The 23,240-nt window shown below is 45.8% G+C and overlaps 1 protein-coding gene and 1 long non-coding RNA gene across 3 annotated transcripts in view; one reads left to right on the top strand and one right to left on the bottom strand.

The window, feature by feature from the left end:
- LOC142803587 (uncharacterized) overlaps positions 1 to 595 on the bottom strand; it is a 254,867-nt gene extending 254,272 nt beyond the window's left edge. The window contains exon 1 of the long non-coding RNA XR_012894180.1: positions 320 to 595. This is a non-coding gene — a long non-coding RNA (uncharacterized LOC142803587). The remainder of the gene's footprint in view (positions 1 to 319) is intronic.
- Positions 596 to 680: 85 nt separating this feature from the next.
- Positions 681 to 20,157, top strand: LOC119182931 (E3 ubiquitin-protein ligase RNF34). Of its 2 annotated transcripts, XM_075888848.1 has the most exons (5): positions 683 to 842; positions 1,372 to 1,737; positions 4,509 to 4,733; positions 13,351 to 13,606; positions 17,982 to 20,157. In XM_075888848.1, the coding sequence occupies exons 2-5, from the start codon at positions 1,375 to 1,377 to the stop codon at positions 18,152 to 18,154; spliced, it is 1,017 nt and encodes a 338-aa protein (XP_075744963.1). In that variant the 5' UTR covers positions 683 to 842; positions 1,372 to 1,374; the 3' UTR covers positions 18,155 to 20,157. The 2 variants fall into 2 exon arrangements, with proteins under 2 accessions (XP_075744964.1, XP_075744963.1); XM_075888849.1 differs by lacking the exon at positions 4,509 to 4,733 and having other exon boundaries at positions 681 to 842.
- The last annotated feature ends 3,083 nt before the right edge of the window (positions 20,158 to 23,240 follow it).

Genomic DNA, 23,240 nt, shown 5'->3' with positions numbered 1-23,240 from the left:
ACGAGGCAGCAAGAACGCCGATGAGACAGAAAGGTGTTATTTCTGTCTCATTCGTACTAGTTATTTTCGTTTCTAACCTTGCGACACGTCTTTCAAGCAGTACGTGTTACCATGGTGTTACTGTTATGCATAGATGCACTAGATTCGCCTCTTTATTTTATGGTATAGTGTATTCGTATCCTGTTTATGCCGGCCCCAGAATGTCATTTTTTTTTATTTTTGTCTATCAAACTAGCTCATCCTGCGAAAATCCCATTTCAGGATGGCTGTATATGTGAAAAAAAAAAAAAACGTAATTATTAAATGTCAGTTTACGTACCATTCGTGCGTATGAATTGTTGCACCTTTCCTTTTTCACGCATGGCCTCGCCAGCACTTAGTTGTCTCCCTCTCTTCGAAACTTCAACACTTCACTGTGTACCATCAGTCAGACAAAATGGCGCTGAGCGTCTGACGCTCGTCTGCGCTCGCCCGTTTTGCTGTCGTCTGCTACCGAAACTCACACTTAAGGCTGAACAATAAACTAGATCTATTATTAGATCAATTTTTAGTTATTTTTAGTTTGAATCATAAAGCTCGCTGAAACTGCAGTGGTGCAGGAAATGAAAGCCATTTCAGACCAAATGAGTTGCGTCACCAATGACGCATATACTAACGCTAGCCACTCGTAGCCGCTTCAAAGCCATTCTCATCCCTAGTGTTTGGGGGCCGATAATGGCGTTGTTCGGGTGCTGTCCGTAGATTTCGTCAGCTGTTAATTCGGAACATAAGGCTAAATAGACATGTCAGCATGCACTGATTGAGAAGCCTGGTCAGTTGTGCTTGCGGATACTAATAAAAAGGTGAGTAGTGCGTTCTGTAAACTGCTTTTCCATTTTTAAGTATACGTAGTTTCGAAATTCGCATTTATCGTAGCTGCTGTCAATGGGGCGTATCGTTGAAGTAACTGTGTTTGATTCCCTCTATAATACTGCTTTTTAACCTAATCAACAGCCTGACTTCCTAAAGCGGCCCCTTATAGCATATTTTCATACTGAAATGGTACCCTGTGGGCTTGGTTGCTCGCCAAGGTAGCACCCTGCTCTGTGACGACAATCTTGGCGAGTGTCACCCGGGGCAGACTTAAGAAGAAAAAGAAGGAAAAAAAAGTTTTCTATGCACCGTCGAGCTCGCGTGGAGGGCCTATCGACGTGCCCCGTGTTGCTGCCTGATGTAATCTGATATCCAATTAGGCAGGTTGTCGTTGGCGTCGCTTTTTTTTGAAAGCCTTCTGCAGGTTTCTTCGCTTCTGTCCGTTACTTGCGTTTCTTGCCATTCGCTGTGCAACTGCTGTGCAGCTGGGTGCCGACCGTTCTCCGTTATTCGTCGCAGGCTATGGGTGCGCCGGCCTTTATGAAGGAATTCCGCGAGTTCATGAACTTCAACAGCGACGGAGGCCTGTTCGGCGGCAGCACCCAGTCCCGGCTCGGCAGCTGCGATAGCTGCCTGACCAAGTTCGGGCTGCTGAAGCGGCGCCACGCGTGTGACCAGTGCGGCACCGACTTCTGCGCAGCGTGCGTGCGTGGCCGGCGCTGCCCGCGATGCCGGGCCCTGGCAGGTGGCCGGCCTGCACTGCTCGCCCTGCGACCTCGGGACCTGCGAGCTCTCCTGCGCGCCCGTGGCTTAGCGCCACCGCTGGGGGCCCGCGAGAAGGGCGAGCTCGTCGATTTGCTCTTGCTGGAGTCCACTCCCCGTCCAGTAAGCTGCCTTATTACTCAGGCTAATTGCTATGGATTCATAGCGAATTTTTGCCAGTGCAAACAAGCGGGACACACACAAGCACGCTCAATTGTCTCAGCCATCGAAAATGCAGCTGCTGCAGCCGGTATTCGAGCCCGCGACTTACGGGTCAGCAGCCGAGTACCTTAGCCACTAGACCACCGCGGCGGGGCTGCCAGCCAACTACTCACGGACAACTCTATTGGCAACGAAGCGAAACTGCAGAGGTGGAGCTTTTACACATACAGTGCTATGCGTAGTTGTCAGTTGTGGTGTGCTTCCCACCGCTGTGGAAAGTAATGGCTGTGTGTGATCAGCATTTCATTTCAATGCACACACCACTTGGCACTTCAGGTTCATGTAAAAGGCGCGACTTATAGAGGCGGTAATGTTGTCGGCTCGTGTGCTCAGATTTGGGTGAGCGTTAAAGAACCCCAGGTGGTCGAAATTTCTGGAGCCCTCGACTACGGCGTCTCTAATAATCATATGGTGGTTTTGGGACGTTAAACCCCACATATCAATCAAATCAAAACGCGTGACTTTAAAATTTCTGTAAAAATGCAAAAATGTACAAAAATAAAACAAATACAAGTATCTTACTGGTGTACACTGCATCCTCTCAAAGAAACACATGTACAAAAATATTACCACTGACAATGCAAAGAACAAAGTCTTACCTTAAAGCGAATGCGTTGGTGTGAAATAATTTACCATGGATAATACATACCTGTTGCGCATCTGTATGTGACATTTGTTTGAATGCTGTGTCGGGCCCTGCCCCTGTTGGCAGCTGCACTAACTGCCCCAGAATATGAGCCAAAAATAGCGTTCCTTCAACTGTTGCTTGCAGTACTTGCAGGGTAAATTTCACTATTGTTGGTTACCGGCAGCTTAAAGAGGGTTTGCACTGAGCCTTGATCCGCAAGAGAGGAACACCATCGCCACACCATTTTAAAGGTCTGTTCGTACGTGCCGTCCTGCTGTCCACGTTTCGGCGTGCAGAAAGCGTTCCAGTGGTCTCTAAGCATCCAAGTTGCTGTGCAGATTTTGAACACAGCGTGTGCTATGAATTTTATGTGCATGCGGAGAGCGTGCGTACCTTCAAAAATAGCGTTTCTCGTGGATGACTTCGCATACTACCTATACGTGTATTATGCACAGCCGAATACAAATAACAAAGTGGTGTTTACCAACAACTGTTATGTTTTCTTTAGGCCATGTGACTTTCAAACTCGACACTTATGTTACACTGGTGAGATAGTGCAGGCATCGTCCTATAAAAGTCCAGTAAAGAGGTACAGACGTAGTTTTTTTTTAACCCTCATAAAATAGCTTACTAAATTGTGCAGAAGGCCACAGCGAGCTTGTCTTGCAGTTATCACAGCGCTACGAGCTGCACAGACGCTTCAATTGAAAAAGTATTCTTGTAACCCTCCCCTGGAGCCTGACCAGTAATTTTCGCCTGAACAAGGGCATAATCTTGCCCATGTGCAATATTGCATAGCACCGACTTCTTTGACTCGTTCTTTTCACTATGAAACGGCAGCTTGAACCTGCGATGGAGTTTTGGCCGTACAATTTCATTTTCTTGTATTGCATTCTGCCACAGTAGTAGAGCCCGGAGACTACTGGGGCAAGCTTTATCACGAGAATGAAAGCCTCCAAGATCGCCATCGCATATTTGTTTACCTCACCAATCCAGCATGGCTGTCGTGCTGTTCTGACATGAACACCATGTAGAGGAAGGCTTGGTTGATTGTTGGCTGCAGGCCGATGTCATAACTGCTGACATCATATTACGTTGGCCAAGTGGGTGTAGTCACAATAAAGAGTTAAACCTTATTTCAATTTCTTTATGGCAACACCTATTCACAAAATTTTTGCGAAAGTAGTTCAACATTTACAAATGTGCAGTCGCCTCGCCATCACAAATTTTGCACCGCGAGGGTGTTTGGCCTTTTATAAACCATATGCTTATGTCCTGGCTACTGCTCAGTTGCCAAACTTTCTTCATGCCATGCCAATGTTGACTAAGATGTATGTGAGCTCAGTGAATCTTGAGAGGGCAAATGAACATTTATAAGGTTAGAGGCTTGAGGGATCTCAACCTTGTTTTTCATTTTGCCATGAAGCAGTGCATCTGGAGTATTGTGGTATGATATGCAGCAATTTTTCTTGTGCTGCAGTAGTCCACAGGCAATCGCAGCATGCTGCTTGCTAGGCTCAGGCTTGTAGGTTTGATGCTAGCTGAATTGCCTATATTCCGATTCATGTGAACTGTAACAATGTTTTGTTCATTTATTCATGCATATTAGTTTAGGTGCGCATTGAAGAACATTGGTAGGCAAAACTAACTTTGTGTCTTCCATCGCAGCCTGCCTCATAAGTAGGTGAATGTTGTACAACCCAGAATTTATGTATTTGCTTTCAGTGATTTTAACTTCAGACAGCACAGAATTTCAGTGATGTGACTGCACTTTGCCTGATTATGTTGGGCCGCTTGTGATTACGTACAGCTGACTCGTAAAAGTCCATGCTGAGTGCAATGCTGGATGTCTCGACCTGTAGAGGCATTGCCTCACATGCCATGTGGAGTAGCTAGGCAATGTCTCACAGCCAGGCCAAGATGACAAGCTTGCATTCATTTTAGATTGTCTTTGGTTTGTATACCTTATTGCAATCTCATTGTTCGCTCGTTGTTGGCCGTTCAGAAGTGTGCCAAGTTCGGCTACCACTGATTCAATCTGCAGGGTGCCTCCACAGGGTCAAGGGTGGGTCAACCAGAATGGGCAGGGCGGTCAGCTTGGACAGAGCACGTAGAAAGCCCACGGTATCCAGAACGACCTGAGCAGCGAGACTCTCCAGAGCGAGCGGAAAGGCAAGGAGAGCGAGTGGAAATACCAGTACAGCCAGGGCCTACAGCCTATGCTCCACCACCCCAATGGGGTGGGCCATTTCCTGGCATGTCCTCCGAAGTATGCTCCCATTTCAAACTGCAGCATGCATTGTGATTGTCTGTAGCGCTCACTATTGCCTACGTGTTTTTTTTGTTCATCTTTTTATGTCAATTCCTCCTAAATCTATGACTGGAATACCAAATAACATACCGTATGTACTCGTGTAAGGGCCGCACCCCAACCTTGAAAGCAGAAACTTCAAAAAAAAAATTTAGTTCAAAAAGTCCCCCCAGAAAAGTGTAGTTAGTTTATTTACAGTCTGATGGCGCTGCAAGCATCTCTGCTTTTACTTTACTTCCGCCGACACGCCGACCACATAGTTGACAGCACGCCACCATATTTGCCTTGTGCGGCCTCTTTGTTGACATCGTTCCTAGCATCTTGTCGATACGTTGGCAGCGCAACTTCAAATCAGTGTTGTTGGTGTCACTTTGTTAGTAGTAGTGAGCCCTGCGGAAGCCAGCGCTCGTGACAGACGATGGGCCGGCATCCGAGGTCATTCACTGCAGCGTTTAAACTGCAAGTGATTGACTATGCCGAGGAGCACAAGAAACGGGAAGCTGAACGGAAGTACGACGTCAATGAGAAGTGCATGCGTTACTGGATGAAGCAAAAATATGCCCTCGCTGCTACTAACAGGAGCTGAAAGGCGTTTCACGGGAAGAAGTGCAAGTATCTGCAACTCGAAAGCGAGCTCCTCAACTACGTCGTCGACACACAAAGGACGGATACGCCGTATCGACCGACATGATACGCGTCAAAGCCCTCAACATCGCTTGCCATATGGAAATACCCCAGGTGCAATTGAAGGCAAGTCAGGGCTGGGCTACGCTGTTTATGAACCGTAACCAGCTTTCTATTCGGCGCCAAACGGCGATTTGCCAGAAACTGCCGCGCGAGTACGAAGATCATGTCATGAAGTTCCATTGCTTCGTGAATGCTCTAAGGAGGGAGCATAAATACGACCTGTCTCAAATTGGGAATGTGGACCAGACACCTGTGTGGTTTGATGCACCAGAAAGCACCACATTGGATTTGAAAGGTGCGAAAAGTGTGTCTGTGTGCACGACCAGTGCAGAGGGTCAAAGGTGCACTGTGATGTTGTGCATCACGGCAGACGGCGGGAAGCTTCCGCCGTACGTCGTATTTAAAAGGAAGACTCTCCCAGATGAGAAGTTTCCTCAGGGAATCGTCGTATGTGCTCAAGAGAAGGGCTGGATGTCCGAGGAACCGGTCGTTCAAACAAATCTGGAGTGCTGTTCTAAGGGAAAGCCCTCCTTGTTTTGAACAGTTTCAGGGGCCACTTTACCGGCTGCGTCAAGTACCGACTTGCCACTACTCGTACAGACTTGGCCGTCATTTCTGGAGGCCTGACGAGTATGCCACAGCCGCTCAATCTATGCGTTGTTGCGTTTGGCGGGCCACTCTTCTGCCGCGGCTGCCAGAACAGAAGAACGGCAGCTGCCTCATTTTGTGGAGATAAGAAGCAGCGCCAAGACACCCTGCTTCTGTTTCCATGTACAGTGAAAGCTCGTTAATTCGAACCGCAAGGGGAAGCTGCCTCGGTTTGAACTAACGAAATTTCGAACTAATGAAAGTGAAGAACAATAACAGTACACTTAGAGTAGGGCATAACAATTCATTTCCCGAAAAAATTAGTGATTGCGGTCTGCCTTCTTTCTTTGAAGGCGACAGTCAGCACTTTTTGCTCTAATGAGCGAATTTGGCAGAAGACCTTTTCTCCGCCTTCTTCAAAACTTAAGAAAAGACGGGCGGCATTCAATCTGGCCATGACTTCCGCAGCAGAAAGCCGCACTGGTGCTTCGTCCTCCTCCTCATCATCGTCACTGGCAGCGACAGGTTCTGCATTTCTCACCTGACATATTATGTCGCCATCCGTGAGTGCACCACACACCACTGCACTCGAGTCCACATCGACGTAGTCCGCAAAGCAGACGTCTTCCAAAACGTCCGCCATGGGGGCGGTGACGCTGTGTTCGAGCACTGGTGGCTCGTCAGCTTGCAGAGCTTAGGTGCTGAAGCCACAGTGGCGAAAACAATTTGCTATCGTAAGCGCTGTCACTTGCTCCCAAGCACGCACAAGTATCTGTAGTGCACTTAGGAGCGTCATTTGGTAGTTATTGCACAAAATAATTCGTTCCAACATACGATGCTGATAAAATGATTTTTAATTTCTAATTACTGTATTTACTCGCATAATAGGCGCACTTTTTTTAGGCGCACAATTACGCGGGGTAAAATTTTCGAAATTTTTTTCAACTCTGTTCTCGCGCTTTAAATCTGCATACTTGTCAAGTAAAAGGCGACTTTATCGTTTACCAATTAATTCAGCATAAAACAAACATACCTACGTACCTTTTAATGAACAAGCGAGAGCCGTCAACTGCACACACACACGTAAAATTTATTTACACAAAAGTCGTAGCTGTTCCTCCTTTTCCCTATTCGGAGTCCGAGTCGGAGATCACACATTCATCCTCGCCGAGCGGGGATTCGTTTTCGGTGTCCGAATCATCTGCACCCCACAACATGTCATCCTCACTGGCATCCAGTGCATTCGAGATACCCGTCTTCTTGAAGCTTTTCCTGACGACTTCGTCGGAGATCGCCTGCCACGCTTCCACGATCCAAGCACACAGCATTTCCACAGGCGGCCTCTTAATCTTACCACCTGGAGTCAGCTGATGTTGTCCTCCAGCCATCCAGGTGGTGTACAGCCTTCGAACATTGTCCTTGAAAGGTTTATTCAAGGACACGTCCAAAGGCTACAGTATCGATGTGAGGTCGCCCGGAATCACTGCCAGATCTGTGCACAGCTCCTTTAGCTCATCTCGTACGCGGTCTACTAGGTGCCCACGAAAACTGTCCAGGACAAGCATGGACGGCAACAACGGACCACCCGGCCGCCGACCCCAGACTGTTTTCACCCAATCCACCATGAGTTCCGCGCTCATCCAGCCTTTTTCCTGGACTCTGACGTAGATGCCTTGAGGGAATTTTGCCTTTGGGAGGGTCTTACGTTTAAAAATAACGTAAGGCGGTAGCTTACGCCCATCCGCTGTCACCGCCAGCATTATAGTGCATCGTTGTTTATCAGTGCCAGACGTTCTGACGATGACGCTCCGTGCACCTTTCTACTCCACTGTCGTGTTCCACGGCATATCAAAGCAAAGGGGGGTCCGATCAGCGTTGCCGATCTGGGACAAAATGAAGTCTTTCTGCTGTCGGGGCTTTATAACAAAACTGTGGAAGTCCACCACTTTGTCCTCATATGCTGCGGGCAAGCGCTGGCACAAGGTGGTCCGCCTTCGCAGTGTGAGGCCATGGCGCCGCATGAAACGAGTTGTCCATCCGGAGCTGGCTTTGAACTCTTTTGCTTCGATGCCCTGCGCTCGGGCTATTCTGCGCGCCTCAGTCTGCACAATATCCAACGACACAGCACAGCCGTCTTGTCGTAGCTCCCGTATATGCCGGACCAGGTGCTCTTCGACGTTCGAATACCTGCCGGTCTTGGCACCGCGGAAAGCCTGTCGTGCCTTCTTCGTCGCCTTAAGTTTTTCTTCTTGGTCCCTCCAGTACCGAATACTGGTTTCTCCAACGCCGAAATGCCTGCTTGCAGCCCGGTTGCCGTGCTCCAGCGCGTACTGCACTGCCTTCAGTTTAAACCCAGCCGTGTAGCTCGCGTACTTCCTCATGGTGGAACCAAAGTTCAATACACGACCACAGCATACGCACACCGCTTGCAAAATGGCGTTTCTTTCTTTTTCTCTGATGGTGGTGGCGATCGAGCCCCCGGCGTTGTACACGTGACCTCCAAAAAGCGCGGCGATTTGGGGGGTATCAGTAATTGATGAAACAGCCGTTTTTTTTTTCGCTCATGGACGCTTTTTTTTTTTCAAGTTTTATTTCGACAAACACGTTGGTTAGGTCGTTCCACTTCGAATTTTTTTTATTTGCTCGTCGATTTGCCTTCTTTTTTTCTTCAGGGTACGGGGACCGCGTTCCAACTGTACCGCTGGGGGGTAGAATCGTTTCTGATCACGGCCAAGTTCGGGGTGTGCCTATTATGCGCGGAATTAAAAAAAAATCGAATTTTCCGCGACCAAACTAGGGGTGCGCCTATTATGCGAGTGCGCCGATTATGCGAGTAAATACGGTATACCCTGGTCTATGGGCTGCAGTATTGCTGTCGTGTTTGCTGGAAGGAAGGCCAGCTCAATGACCTTCGTCTCAACGTTGACTTTATGAGCCGAACAGTTGTCCACAAGAAGCAGGACTTTGCGCCCACAGCGTTCGAACTTCTTGTCAAGCTTCCCCAGCCACTGCGCGAACAATTCCCCCGTCATCCAGGCCTTTTTGTTAGCCACGTAGTCTGATGGGAGGGACCGGGTGTTCCTGAAGCAACGAGGACTTCTCGATTTGCCTATCGCAAACGTAGGCAACTTCTCGGTCCCGGTCATGTTCGCAGCATCCATCACAGTTACCCGTTCTTTACTTTTTTTCCCTCTTGTGCAATTGTCGCTTTTATACGTGATAGTTTTGGTGGGCAGCAATTTGAAAAATAAGGCAGTTTCATCCGCATTAAATATATCCTGTGGAAAATACTTCTCCATGTAGCCTTGAAGCACTTCGGGGCGCCAACCTTCACACGTTTCGTTGTTGACGACGTTCATTTAATCTGACACAGCACTGAAAACGAGGTCGTAGCACTCACGAAAACGGTGCAACCACCCATCTGAAGCAGCAAAGTCGTCGTAGTCTAGCTGCAGGGCGAAGTCCGCTGCCTTTGCCAGTATGACTGGGCCACTCAGTGTTATGTCCTGCGAACGCATTTACTTTGTCCAAATGAGAAGCGCTTTCTCGAGGTCAAGATACTTTGCGGGCCGCAACCTCCTCCTTTTGCTTGCAACTTCTGCCTCTAAGGCGTCTTCAATAGTTTTCCTATTTATTATATAAGTAGATAGCGTCATTTTCGGTATCCCGTGCTTTTTCGCGATATCTTGCTTAAGCAAGAGTCCGGCGTCCACTTCCCGCAGGATGTCGGCTTTCTCCTGAAGTGTTTTGGTTGGCACGGTATTTGCCGCGGGCACACGCCATCAAGTCGGAGCAGCAGAATAGCGACAGGCGGGAAGCTACTACCGGCACTACTGCACCAAACGTTAGCCGAGGCCTAACAACAACACAAGGAATTGCGACAGTCAAAAGCTACTCTCAGCACCAACAACCGAGGTGTACGACGCACGCCCGAGACAGAGACTGCAGAGAAGGCTGAGCGAAGCTACGACGCACCCGATTTGCTATGTGCTGATCATGCCATCTGTCGTCTAACAGCGACAACTACACAGGATTTTCAAAGGCTCCGAGATTGGCGCATAAAAAAGATCTTGGAGGTTACGTAGGACAGAGAGCAGGCAGCCGCCGAGAGAGAGAGATTGTGGGGGTAGGGGGGTTAAGAGTAAGTGGCGCTATTTTCTGCACTCTTGCCTTCGTGCCAATTTGTCCGTTTTTCTCTCCGCTCTCTGTCAACGCCACCTCATAACTTGGCAGCAGCCCTATCGAGTGACTAGCCAAGCTGCTGGCGCGGTGGCTCGTAGTTCGAATTATCCGCGGCGAAACCTACTCGCGTTCAAATTAACTAGCTTTTTTATTCGTAGGCTTGTATGGAGCTTGGCCGGACCATAACTTACAGTTCGAATTATCCATAAATTGTAAATATTGGAGTTCGAATTAACGAGCTTTCACTGTACTGTGCGCTGCGTGGCTGAAATTACTCTACGGAGCACTGCTGTTCTTCGGGTCCGCGCAGAGATGAGACACGGGGGGCGTCTTCGTGCCCCATTAAAAGCCACAATGCCGAGCTTCCGCCGATTACAGACGTCGAACCACCACACTGTGCTTTTCTTACTGATGAGCCGCTAACGCTCAAATCAGTACCAGATGTTCAGGCATGGCCCCTCGGAGGCGCTTAGGCCGTGGTCGCCGTTCGACAAAGTTTTGGTGGTCGGCGCGAGTGGCGAGATGACACACATTTCACCCCGCTCGCTGGAAGCAAGATTTGCCAGAGGAGGCTGCATCAACGAGACCATACACTTGTTTGGTTTGTGTATGTGTGTGCTACAGGACATGTTATTGGACAGTGTCGTATGGACCTATTCCTCGATCTAAGGTTCTGGAGAGACGGGACTGTATTTAATCAGCCCAGCGCAGGCATCCTCTGGAGGCTCTCAAAATGGAAGCCCTCACGTTTACTTCGGCTACGTCCTGACTCGGCCTTCAAGACGACAGCCTGACGTTAGCAAAGCAAGATAGTCCGTCGAGGTTGACGGTATACATTTCAACAGCGCAGCCACATGAGTGCAGCCATTGTCTAGAGCCTCGTGAAACGGGAGCCCTCATGCCCATTTTGTCTCCGTCGTGACTCGCCCTTCACGACAACGGCCGGATATTAGCAAGGCAAGACGGTTCATGGAGGTCAATGACATACATCTCGACAGCGCAGCCACATGAATGCAGGCACCATCTGGAGGCTCGTGAGACAGGAGGCCCCACGTCTACTTCGGCTCCGTCCTGACTCGCCCTACACGACGATGGCCTGAGATTTGCAAGGTTTGGGCGCACACATAGAAAGGAAAACCTCGAAAACTCGCCAAACACTCCATGGTATACCTCTGCCCATTGCAAGGTTTTCTTGACAACGACACCTTCCCAACTCGCGAAGCCAGTGAAACAAACTTTTGTGCCAACACCCATCCTGTGGACGCAACCTTCGAAGCAGTAAGAGCAAGGAGTGGGGTGTAAACTGCCCAAATGAAGGCGGCTTCGAGGCTCTCAAGATTAATATTCTGAATTCCGGTCATCCACTCTTGGCCCTTGAAACCACCAGCTGTGTATCCTCCTATCTGTTTGAACTTCATTATGACGGTATATACAAGATTCGCGAGGCCAGTATGTCCAATTGCTTTGGTAGCATCTGCCTCTGAGGCTTGAAGAGCGAGAAGAGAAATGAAAGCTGTACATCGCCACAGACGTATCAGAGCGAATGCCCAAGTAACTGCTGCAACCTTAACTACCGCCTGAACCATGAACTACTGAACCCGATGCAAGCCATTTGAAGATTATCAGTGCTCAAAGTGCTTTTGTTTCGTCTCAGAATGGTCATCTGGCGCGTGCAAAATCGTCTTAAGTATAGAAGAAAACGACGGCCGCATCTTGGGCATAGGGATCATCATCATGGGGATTAGGTGGCGTCAAAGGGAGGAAAACAGGGTAGCTATGGTGTCGGTCCTATTTCTTTACAGCTTTTAGAAAAAAAATCCCCTGCATTTGTTGCTGGAGTTTGTAGCGATACACTAAAAGTTTATAATTAGATTACACTAGGGATGTGTGAATATTTAAAATTCTGAATATTTTTCTAATACTGTTTGCTATTCCACTCTATTTTCACTGCAATTTCGCTATTTGAACTTCCCGAAGACCAATACAGTCAACGTCAAATTAAAAGCGACCCCTTTAGATTTTAATATGCCTCACTTCTTTACCCTCTTGTGCTGTGGCAAAGCTCGCTTTCAGTTTTCGTTCCGGCTGAATTTTTTGTAAACAGCCAACATCAGATTGAAAGTATTCCCTTCAGATTTTTATTATGCTTCACCTCATCATGTTCTCGTATTGCAGCAAAGCTGTCTTTTGAGCTCTGCTACGGTCGCAAATGTATTGACTTGAGAAAACACTGGTTCCATCGTAGAGGTGATAAATGTGGCAGATGTGGGGGCTCAGTTAATGTTGACATGGACCCGAATTCGGGCAGGAAGTTCGAAAAACCGGAGGTCGGAGATTTTTAGCATTCAAAATTTCAGGTGATCTTGTATATTGACATCTAGGAGGCAGATTTAGGTCTCCTGACTTCAAGGGGGCACACTTCTCTGCCACATCAGTTGAGCTTCCACAGAAGTTGGATGAGGAGGAGAGGCTGAGGAATTGGCAGGTTTGCCTTTCACGTGTAAAATGTTCTTGGGGACACTTTGGTTGTACCAAATCATATATGTAAATCTGTATCTCTGGGCATTGCCTCCGTCTCAATAAGACAATTTTGAAACACCACCCTGCCAGCACTTCGATAACCTATGAAAAAGAAACACTTTCTGCTGTCTCATAAGAATATGCTAAGGAATCCTCTCAACTTTTTTTTTTCTGCACTTTCACTTCGAAGTATTCGAAAAATATTCTAGAAATATTAGAAAAATACTCGATTCATGCTCTCATTGAATCATAATTTGCTCCGTACCCAAAACTATTCTATTCGCACAGCCCTAGATTACACACGTGGATCATGAAGGCCTGTTTGTTGATGATTTGACCGACATTTGTTATCAGGGAAGGGGGTGTCAAGTCGTAAAAATAGTTTTCAGGTTTATTTTGTGCAAAGCCTCATTCTTTCAGCGTCTGTGGAAGTGTGTCAGTTGACTAAAGATGGCTCCACCACTGCTGCAGTCTGTTTTTTTTTTTTAATTGTACCACCAGCTTTGCCTCTTTCTAGGTATACGCATCTGAAGAGCATGCATGAAGAGTTGTGAGTGAGAAAGAGAACTGCTAATTTTGAAGGTGCTGGCCTTTGCAGGAGCCCATTCCAGAACCCGCTGAGAGCAGCAGCAGTGACTCTAGAAATGATGCGGGAATGTCACCGCAATCATCGGTTCCACGGTACGAGATGGCTCTTGAGCATTTTGAAAGCGTCGATGAGCTGGGCCAGCTCACGGTGATGCAGATGAAGCTCATGCTGACGCGCAACTTCGTCGACTATCGCGGCTGTTGCGAGAAGGCGGAGCTGCTTGAGAAGTTGAGCTGGCTGTGGCAACAGAAACGCAAGCATCAAGGTATGCTACTGCTGACCTGTCCTTTTGATGAGCATGCCATTACCATTAACCTTGCTGTCATCCTGCTAAGCTTATGGTCACGGATATAGTTCCTGGCCGGGATTGCTGCATTTAAACGTCGGTGGAATGCCACAAAACCTGCTTACTCATATTTGGGTGCATTTTGAAGAGTCGCAGTTCTTTTGTAGCATACTCAAATCTAAATCAAATCACCTCTCCAATCAAACTCTTATACTTGGGTGAAATTTTATATGCGTAGTTATTCCCTCTCCAGAATTTCATGTTGAAGAGGCAGTGAACCAGCGTACTGCTGTTAAATCTATCAAATATTTTCAATAAATTTGTGGCGATATACTCTGCACATATTCCTGCGCAGCCTCTGCCTCACATTCTTTCAGCTAGACGTGACATGGCTACACGCTGTATCACCTTCCGATAAACTACAGCGCTACCGCGGCATCACCAGAGATATGTGTAACCAGCGGTGGCTACTAAAACAGGCTGCCATAATTGCAAGAGTCTTCCTTCGCTATCCAGATAAGTGTAGCATCGATGTGCTTGCCCACTGCTCTTACTAAGTAAATAAAGAGTTATGTTTTCACGTTTAATGTGTCTTTCTGTTCACTCCACGATCCCACAAAGTCTTGATACAGTAAAATCTCATTTATTTGGATATCACTGGATTGAAAGGCATGTCGAAAAGAACCTAATGCAAAATTATTGATAGGATCAAGAAAGCAATAATTTGGTGTCTGTTACATTAATGCGTTTTATTTTCTCAATGAATACATGAATTTTGTACTTTGCACAAGATTAGTGTAAAAACTGCTATTTTCGTCATTTTGTGGCTTTGTTCACAATGCAGCTACAGCACCAGATTTGGGTCTTTAGTACCGTAATTACTCGAATCTAATGCGCACCCTTTTTCCGGTTAAGAGAGTTCATAAATCGCATGCGCGTTAGAATCGAGTACGAAAAAAAAAAAAAGAATACGGTCATTCTATTGCCATCAACATTCCAAAATGGCCTCCCCCTATGTGCGTCGGCATGGCGCGTCGGCCATTTATGCCTATGTGTTTCCCATGTGTGGCACTTCGTACGTGTGTTGAGGAGTTCATCATCTTGTTAGTGCATTAGCATCGACGGGATAGAAGGGCCGACTCCAAAAACTCCACGAGTGCACCACGATGCCGCTTTTAAAAGAAAAGTCATCGCGTGTGCCGAAACGGACGGAAATCGGGCCGCATCGCCGTCGTTCGGAGTTCCCAAAACGTGCGTGCGGGACTGGCGAAAACAAAAGCAGAATATTGTCGACAGCAAAGATTCACGCAAAGGATGAAGGTAATGATGTGCAAGGTCAACGCAGTGTCGCTTAGGTCGGCGAACTCACTCACGATTCGACCCACTGAGACTCACTCAGATTCAGACCAACCCTTGAGTGTGGGTGAGCCCGGGTGAGCAATATTTTAAGTAGTCTGCGTCAGAGTGTGTCCAGTTGAGGAAATTTTTCGCGAATGCGAGTCCGGCACAGAAAACTTTTCACGAGTCTAAGTCCCAGTGAGCTTCATTTTTCGCTGCCGACCTACGCTTCCTCGTTGTTTATCTGTAAATATTTATTTTGCTTTTTTCGCATTAGGATTTTGTGGCACTTCATACTCTGCGCACTTCACGTATCATCCAAATTCAATGGGTTGTGGCCACATGTAACCAAACTGATGAGAGTTTGAATTATATGACCAAATTATATTTCTGCCAAAGTATGCGATGTTACATGCTGTAGAAACAGCTCAAATTTCAAACTGAAGGTTTCTTGCCCATTTTCGTGTTAGCACCATAGTTCAAGATGAAATTGGTGAAGTAGAATACCAAGGGTGCCAGCATAGGTACAGTCGAATCTCGATAATTCGATCTCAAAGGGGCTCAAAAATTTGTTCAAATTAAAAAAAGTTTGAATTAATAAAAGCTAAATAAACGGAGGGCTCTCCGTGCAGTGGCGCATGTGCATTGAGCTAACTCACGAGGGGGAAGTTTCAGAAGACTTACATTTATTCACAAATCACAGGACATCTGTTATTAATTGAACTAATTGGTGATGCGCGTCTACACACGTTTGCCTTGCAGCGAGTCAATCAATTTCGCATGCAGCTTGCAAGGCCTTTCTACTTCTGCTTCAGCATTCTCCTGGCAAGAGAAGTTGCGCGCGGAAATGTCCAGCGCCGACACTTTCTAAAGACGATGACAACGACTGCGTAGCGGAGCCTCCCGCTCTCCGCTGCGCAGCCGCAGCATGGCCAGCAGAGAAGCAGGTTGGCATTTCAGAGAAAACCAACACTCCACGGCAGCTTTTTTTTTTTTTTTTGCTCACTTCCTGCACGTTGTTGAAAGGGAAAGTGTTACGTGGCAGGGAAGGGAAAGGGAAGCATGGCACCAGTGCGTGAGACCCCCCCCCCCCCCACCTCAAGGCGCAGAGCCGTGCTCCTGCAAGGGGCAAGGGCTGCAGAAGATAGTGCCTTTTTCCTTTCCTTCAACCACACATTCATTCAACCCAGCGACAGCTTTCTTTTTTTAAAGGCGATAGTCTTTCTTGGGGACCTTCAATGCACAATATTGGTCTGTCTGTAAATTTGTCTGTTTGTCCGCCCTTATTGCGAATCGGGTACTTTAGACAGCACCAGCCGATACCCCTATTTGCAGCGCCCACCAATGTTGCTCTAGATTCAGCATTCATGCTTGTGCAATTGTTGATTAAAAAGCAATTACTGCACATATCTGAGGCACCATAACAACACTTATATATTCTGCATGTGCGTCTTTTACCAGAAAAGGCATACATAAGTAATTCTAAGGACCGTAGCTTTTATCACGCTGCGCTGACTATGCAACGCTTGCAGGAAAAGGCGAGTGTTTGTAACACTTTGCTAAGACGACACGGTGGTAGCACCTACCCGCCGTCTTGCGCTCTACACCTTATCACCTCTGAGGCGGGCGCACACGCCCGTCTCAGGGCCGCACGCTTTCGTTTTCCAAAAAAATGCCACATGGTGCTCATGTCTCACGTGTGACGTGACTTGAAGCGCTCGTTCGCCTCCGCTGCACGCTCGAAGCACTCTTAACGCAGCACCTCCAGAATGCCATTCACCAATTTTCTTGCGCAGAACATCAAATAAATCTTTTGTTCATTTTCTCCACACGCGAGACTATCGTCTTTCGAGGACATTTGCAGATTAACATGCTGATACGGGGCCAATTTTTTTCCTCTTTTTCTTCGCGCGCGGTGTTAGAAATAGAAGGGTTTTTACGTGGCATGGACGGAAAAGGGAGAAGTGTGACGTGGGCACGTCGCAGATCAGCATTTGAGAGAGAGGAAACATTCCACTGCAGCCTTTTCTTTCCTTTTCATTTCTTTCGCGGGCAGCGTTGAGGTGTCGCAGGAGCCGCCGCGGGATGGGGCGTGGTGCTGAGAGCATTTTTGAAGCGCTGTATGTTCGAATTAACCGTTGGAAGTGCTTAGGCATTCGAATTACCGGGCGTTTTCACCCGTTGGAATACGCATGGCTTTGACACCTCATTGTGAGTTTGAATAAACCGCAAGTTGGAATTAAACGTGTTCGAATTAATAAGATTCGACTGTATTAGCAACATCTCTAGAGCCGATTCAGTTTCAAAGCTCTTCACGTGCTGGTACAAGCACTCGTGGCTGGTGCAGGCACCTGTCCACATAAATCAGGTTTGCCATGGTTACTTTGAATCACGTGCTGCCATGGCTAGCTTTCACGCACACTTCCATACTAAAGAGTGCAATAGTGGCAATCCTGATTGTCATTACATGTAAAAGAGTAATCTGGGCAGAACTGTCATCATTGGTAAAAAGGAAAGTCTGTTGGTTCTGCTGGTAGTGAGTGAAGATGGAACAGTAGCACTGCGTAGGTTATTGGCCCCCCAGTGACGCAGGGCAAGCGCTGAGGCTGGCACAGTAGTAATACTTGTGCAACGCTATACAGAACCTTCCTTTTTATTCTAATTTTAATGCAGTGATGTAATGTTGTAACTCGGTGAAACGGCGCTTCTGTGTCCAATTTTAAGAGTGCATGCACGAGAAACCACATGGCTTTACTTCGTGTGCTTCAGAGTGAATGAAAGTCCAGTTGTAGTTTAAGACGCGTGGTGCTTAGTTCGGCCTAGCCACATGTACCAAAAATGTCATACGTGAATGCTTGAGCCTCAGTAAAACTCACATTTTTTAGAGCATGTCTTTGTGATTTGTTTTTGAGTAGTGCTTATTCAAGAACATTATGTTGGTTTTACTTTCAGCCATACATTAGTGTCAACTCAAGTCATTGTTCTCAAAAGCTTCGTTTGTACTGTTCTGGTGCAGGAGATGCACTGTGTGAAGAGGATATGTGCAAAATCTGTATGGAAGGATGCGTGGACTGTGTGATCCTGGACTGTGGCCACATGTGCACATGCACGGGATGTGGAAAACAGTTGAGTGAGTGCCCCATCTGTCGCCAGTTCGTCGTGCGTGTCGTGCACGTGTTCCGTGCGTGACCCCAGTGCAGACGGAAACAACATAAAGCACCTGACAATATGCTGTGGTTCGGCAGTGATATGTGCCGAAGCGCAAGCACTCGCAAGGACACTAACAGCAGAGTCATCATTTCTGAAAGGGACAAACTTTCTAGTTGATCAAAATTTTAATTCAAGTTGGTGTTGGAACTGCACAAGTTGTTACTGCCCAGGAGGTTGACCTCCTGATAGCAGTTATAATTCTGCCCATGATTAATGTTAGTTTTCATTCAGACAAACAGCAGCAGTGCTTTAAATGCATTTCTTGATGACAACGAGGGCAGGCACACCATCACTCTCTATGCTATCAGGCAGTAGAAGCTGTTGCGGAGCCACATTTCTGTGGGCTACCATCCTATTCTCCCATTCAATTACACAGCTCTAAGGTGTTTTCACTTGTTTCATTGGTTGCCACTTCTGGTCGGCCAGCCAGTGATTGTGGTGGCAAATCAGCACTCTGGAATGGTGAATGCAGACTGTGCACCCTTATGTACATGCTCTTAATGCTGTGCTACTGCTTTCCTTGATTTTATTATGATTTTGTGCAATATGAAAAGGAATGCCTATGGTAAATAAGTAAAAACAAGTGAAATGTTCTTTTACTGTGTGGATGCTTCACTTTATTTTGTGACTTGCATTGCTGCCTACCTGGCAAGACACAAGTCAGCCATTCTAGTGTGTTCAGTTACTGGAAACTGCAGAGTTTTTCACTGTTACTATTTGCAGTCTGCTGGAGTCATTAAGCATGCATGGAATGGTAATGATGGCTAGGTTTTACTATCCTAGCCTTTGTGATTTTGTGGTTCAGTAACATAAAAATGTGACAGGCAAGATGTCTTTAGTGAGTGTAATTATGGTAATTGAAAGTATGCATTAATGCATGTGTGTAAAGAAGTAATATTTCCGATTACCCATTTGCTTTGTAAAGAGATGCTGAAACTGCTTAGCATAATGGAATGTCTTCGGGTATTTAGCCATTTTTTTTATTTGCACTCAAGTATAGTTCTTTTTGAGGTTTGTTTGTTTGTCTGCTGCAGTTGCCGATAAGAGTGCAAATTTATATATAGCTGAAATACTGTAAAGTTACAAAGAGCTTATTTTTGTGTTGATTCTTCCTTTTCATTGTTTGTCAAGTGATAATTGACTTTCACTTGAACTTTTTGCAGACATGTCTTCATTTGAATATTTACTGCACCTAGAGACACGGAATCATGGCATAAACAGTGTTGATTTATCTGAAGCAACATGAATGCTTCATTGCCTCGCCGCGGTGGTCTAGTGGCTAAGGTACTCGGCTGCTGACCCGCAGGGTGCGGGTTCGAATCCCGGCTGCGGCGGCTGCATTTCCGATGGAGGCGGAAATGTTGTAGGCCCGTGTGCTCAGATTTGGGTGCACGTTAAAGAACCCCAGGTGGTCTAAATTTCCGGAGCCCTCCACTACGGCATCTCTCATAATCATATAGTGGTTTTGGGACGTTAAACCCCACATATCAATCAATCAATCAATGAATGCTTCATTCAAAGAATGCTCCCGTTCTCCCTTGTAAAAACATAGTGCATTAATAACAGTGTTGGATTGTAGGGCTATTGCAGCTTTGTAACCTTAGTTGAAGCAGCACACTGTGTGACGATGAAATGTAAATAGAGAACACTTACGAAGAAGTGCTGTTTGTGGTGGCAGTGCTTCATGATGTGCTTACTCTTTTCATATTTCATTGTCATGCTATGCGTTGTTTTATTCTCGGCTACAAAGTGTGCGAACTCGGAAGTTGGTAGGCTCCTAAGGTGTTTATGAGAGCTGATACTTGCATCTTATTGTCTATTTTCATCTGTAGTTAATGACACACTGTATAATTACAGTGTAGCATAATGAATTCATACCTGGCTAGAGTTCAGCATAACTACGTGCTTTAACATGCATTGATCGGTAACTTCAAATTTGTCCTTTCCTGTGCTACAACCAATAAAAAAATGGGATGCCGCTACACTTGTGTAAAATGCACAATGGGGCAGTATCTTTTTTTTATTTCTTTTCCTCTCGACTCTGTGATAAACAGTTCCAGCTCTCACACCTGACGGTATAATAGATTATAGGCAATGCAAAACAGCATATTCAAAATGGTAGCGGCACACGTTACTTATTAAAGCAAAGAATAAATTTTTTTAGGATTTCCTTATATGCATTTTTATTCATCTCAAGAGTTCGACGAACAAGGAACCGTGTGAACTAGGGAGTGTGAACAAGGAACCTGTATGAGTTCCAAAATGTCTCTGGGTTTTTTTCACCTTGACTTGGCCTGTGACCGCATCCACATCCTCGTATCTATACTACATGGTTGTACAGCACTCTTTTGAGTGAACTGTACTCACATCTACGTCGGGTTCATCTCTGCTTGGAATCTGTATCCTTCTGCTCAGATGCGCATAATGCAAATTCATGAGAATATCTGCACATTTGTGCCACTTTTATAGGTGAATGTGATGCACAATCTCTGTATGCAAAGGACCTAGACAAGTAGCACATATGTTTTGTTGGAAGCATGCAGGAAGTTTTCAATGGTATTGTGCAAATAACTGAAGGTACTCACGATAAGTTTGTGGCAGTAGGTCATATAAGTGTGGTCATTGGTGGTCATGTTCCTTTCTGAAGCTACCATGAACCTTTACATCTTACTAGTACTCAACTATGGAGTGTAAATCTGGTTGCTTAAGAAAAGTTCAACTTGAACAAAGGACGATGCAGTAGGCTATGAAGAAAAAACAGGTGTAACCTTAAGGTACAAGAGGAAGGATGAGTGAGTTGGAACAAACAAGTATTCGGGCCATTTTAGTCAAAATCAAGAATAAGAAATGAGCATCGGCAAAGCATACAGGTGGGAGGTAAGATAACCGCTAGTCATTAAGAGTAGGGATTTACATCCCAAGAAAATGTAAATGCGCCAAGGGGAGGCAAAAAGTTTGTTGGGGCAGATAAGATCAAGAAATTAGGTGAAATAGTATGGGTATAGGAAGCACAGGGCTGAGTAGATTGGCGCAACCCAGGAGAGGCCTTTGCCGTGCAGTGTGCATAGTCGGGCTGATGATGATGATAATGCATTTCTTGAAATATGGAAGGCCTACTGCAGCAGCATCCACCACCCTGGAAGTTGTTACAGCACAGCTAACTTCAGTGAACTGATAGTGTTATGTACACACGGTTTTTGGCTTGCATGTGATGAGCTACTATGGTTTGTCAGCAATGAGGCTCTTGGACACAGAGTTGAGAATGCATTACAAAGCTGTTAGAACTCCTTGCACGTTTTGTATAATTTCATATCAGTACGGTGTTACTGAATTCTTTTAGTGAGAAGCGCGGTATATTTGCGTGTTCTGGAAGTTACGTCTTCACGTGACCAGAACATCAGTTTCAACCCTAGAAACCCACAAAGCTAATCTATAAAATTGCACGATGTAGCTCACGGAGCACCAACATTTGCTTTCCTATAGCATTGCCATAAACATATTTCAACAATCGCAATGTTGAGGTCCAAGTGAAAATTCACGAACAATGTTCTGTGCACCTCATTAGCACTGATACTCACGTGCGAGTCTTGTTTTAACATGCAAATTAAAAATAACTTGCTTTCCATTTCCACAATGGACCACAGCCGACAGCAGTAAATTGGGTATATGCGTGCTTACTGTTTTTATTTGCATTTCTTTCAATTTTGATGCAAGTTTTAGATGCGGAATTATGTGTTGTCTCCAGAGCATAGCTTTCATAAAGTCTGTTGATATATTTTAAGAATTTTTATTGAGATAGTTGCTTTGTGAGACTACTTATAGTGTATATGCTAGCAATTTTGCAGGGCAGATTTGCTAGAGAGAAAAGATTTGTTTCTGGCTGCATTGTAGAACTATATTAGTTGTGTAATGAGAGTAGTCAAACATGGTCGTGGCTAAAACTGGAATTTGATAAAAACAACTCTTCATTCTAGCTGACACTGTAACCTCTATTAACCTCTGCAAAAAAAGAGCACCTATCCACTCAAATACCCCTGAGTGGATGCAAAATACTTGAAAGTGTTCAACTTTTTAATTGGGGACATAGGTCTTTAGACCAGAAAAGTCATCAGAAAAATGATACTTTGAAGATGGCATTCTTGACCAGCATTTTTGACAGAGTGGTGAACTCCACCCCTTTGTCATGCGGGTGCATGTACGTTGGGCAGAAGGGATGTTGCCTCAACGTCTGTCTAAGGGAGCATGCTAGCTCTCAAAGGTACACCAGCTACCCATCTTGCCCTCCATTGCTGGCAGTGCGGCTGTGCAGCCGAGTTTAACAAGACCGCTGTGTTGATGAGGCATAGAGACCAGCGCATGCTTGAAATTGCTGAAGCATATGAAATCACAAAAAGCAGGAGATGGGTGTGTGAGCCAGCCTTCAATCGCTCTCACAGATGCTGAGATTTCATATCTACAGCATACTTGATCACATGCTTGGTGGGGAGTGTCAAGGTTTTTTATGTCTTCATGTTTGCATATACTATATGACACATTTCTTCCATTAAGCTTTCACTTGTTAGAAAGCACTTGTGTTTTTGTGTGCTGATCATGTTGAGTATATTCCAACTAACCCAATTTGGCACTTTATCATTTTTGAAATCCGCATCTACTCAGGCTCTCCTTATTTACCAAGTTTCCCGCCTGGGAGGTTAATATTTGAGTTGTAACATCATGTTATAGCAGTATGAGGCCTGAATTTTTTTTTTTTTTGCCTGGGTTGATGCTAACATAACATATTCAATGATGCCACACTTGCATTTTGCTGAGGGTCTGCTATTTGATATTTCACAAGTGTGCATACGCACACACATTTGTACTTTTCTGTAACGACATGAAGCAAAGAAATGGAAATTTAAGGGCTCGTTCTTATTTATTTGACACAATAATAATAAAAACTGACAAAGATGGCACCATTGTCTGTTACTTCTCATTAATATTTTGTCCTAAAAAACTGTCACATTTATTATTTTTATTTTCTCGGAGTTTTAGTTTTGCACACAGCAAGACATTTACTGTGCTATTG

This window comes from Rhipicephalus microplus, chromosome 3, assembly GCF_043290135.1.
Source record: "Rhipicephalus microplus isolate Deutch F79 chromosome 3, USDA_Rmic, whole genome shotgun sequence".
Lineage (NCBI taxonomy): Eukaryota > Metazoa > Arthropoda > Arachnida > Ixodida > Ixodidae > Rhipicephalus > Rhipicephalus microplus.
The sequence above is the reverse complement of the archived record's forward strand: the minus strand, read 5'-3'. Positions and strand labels throughout refer to the sequence as shown.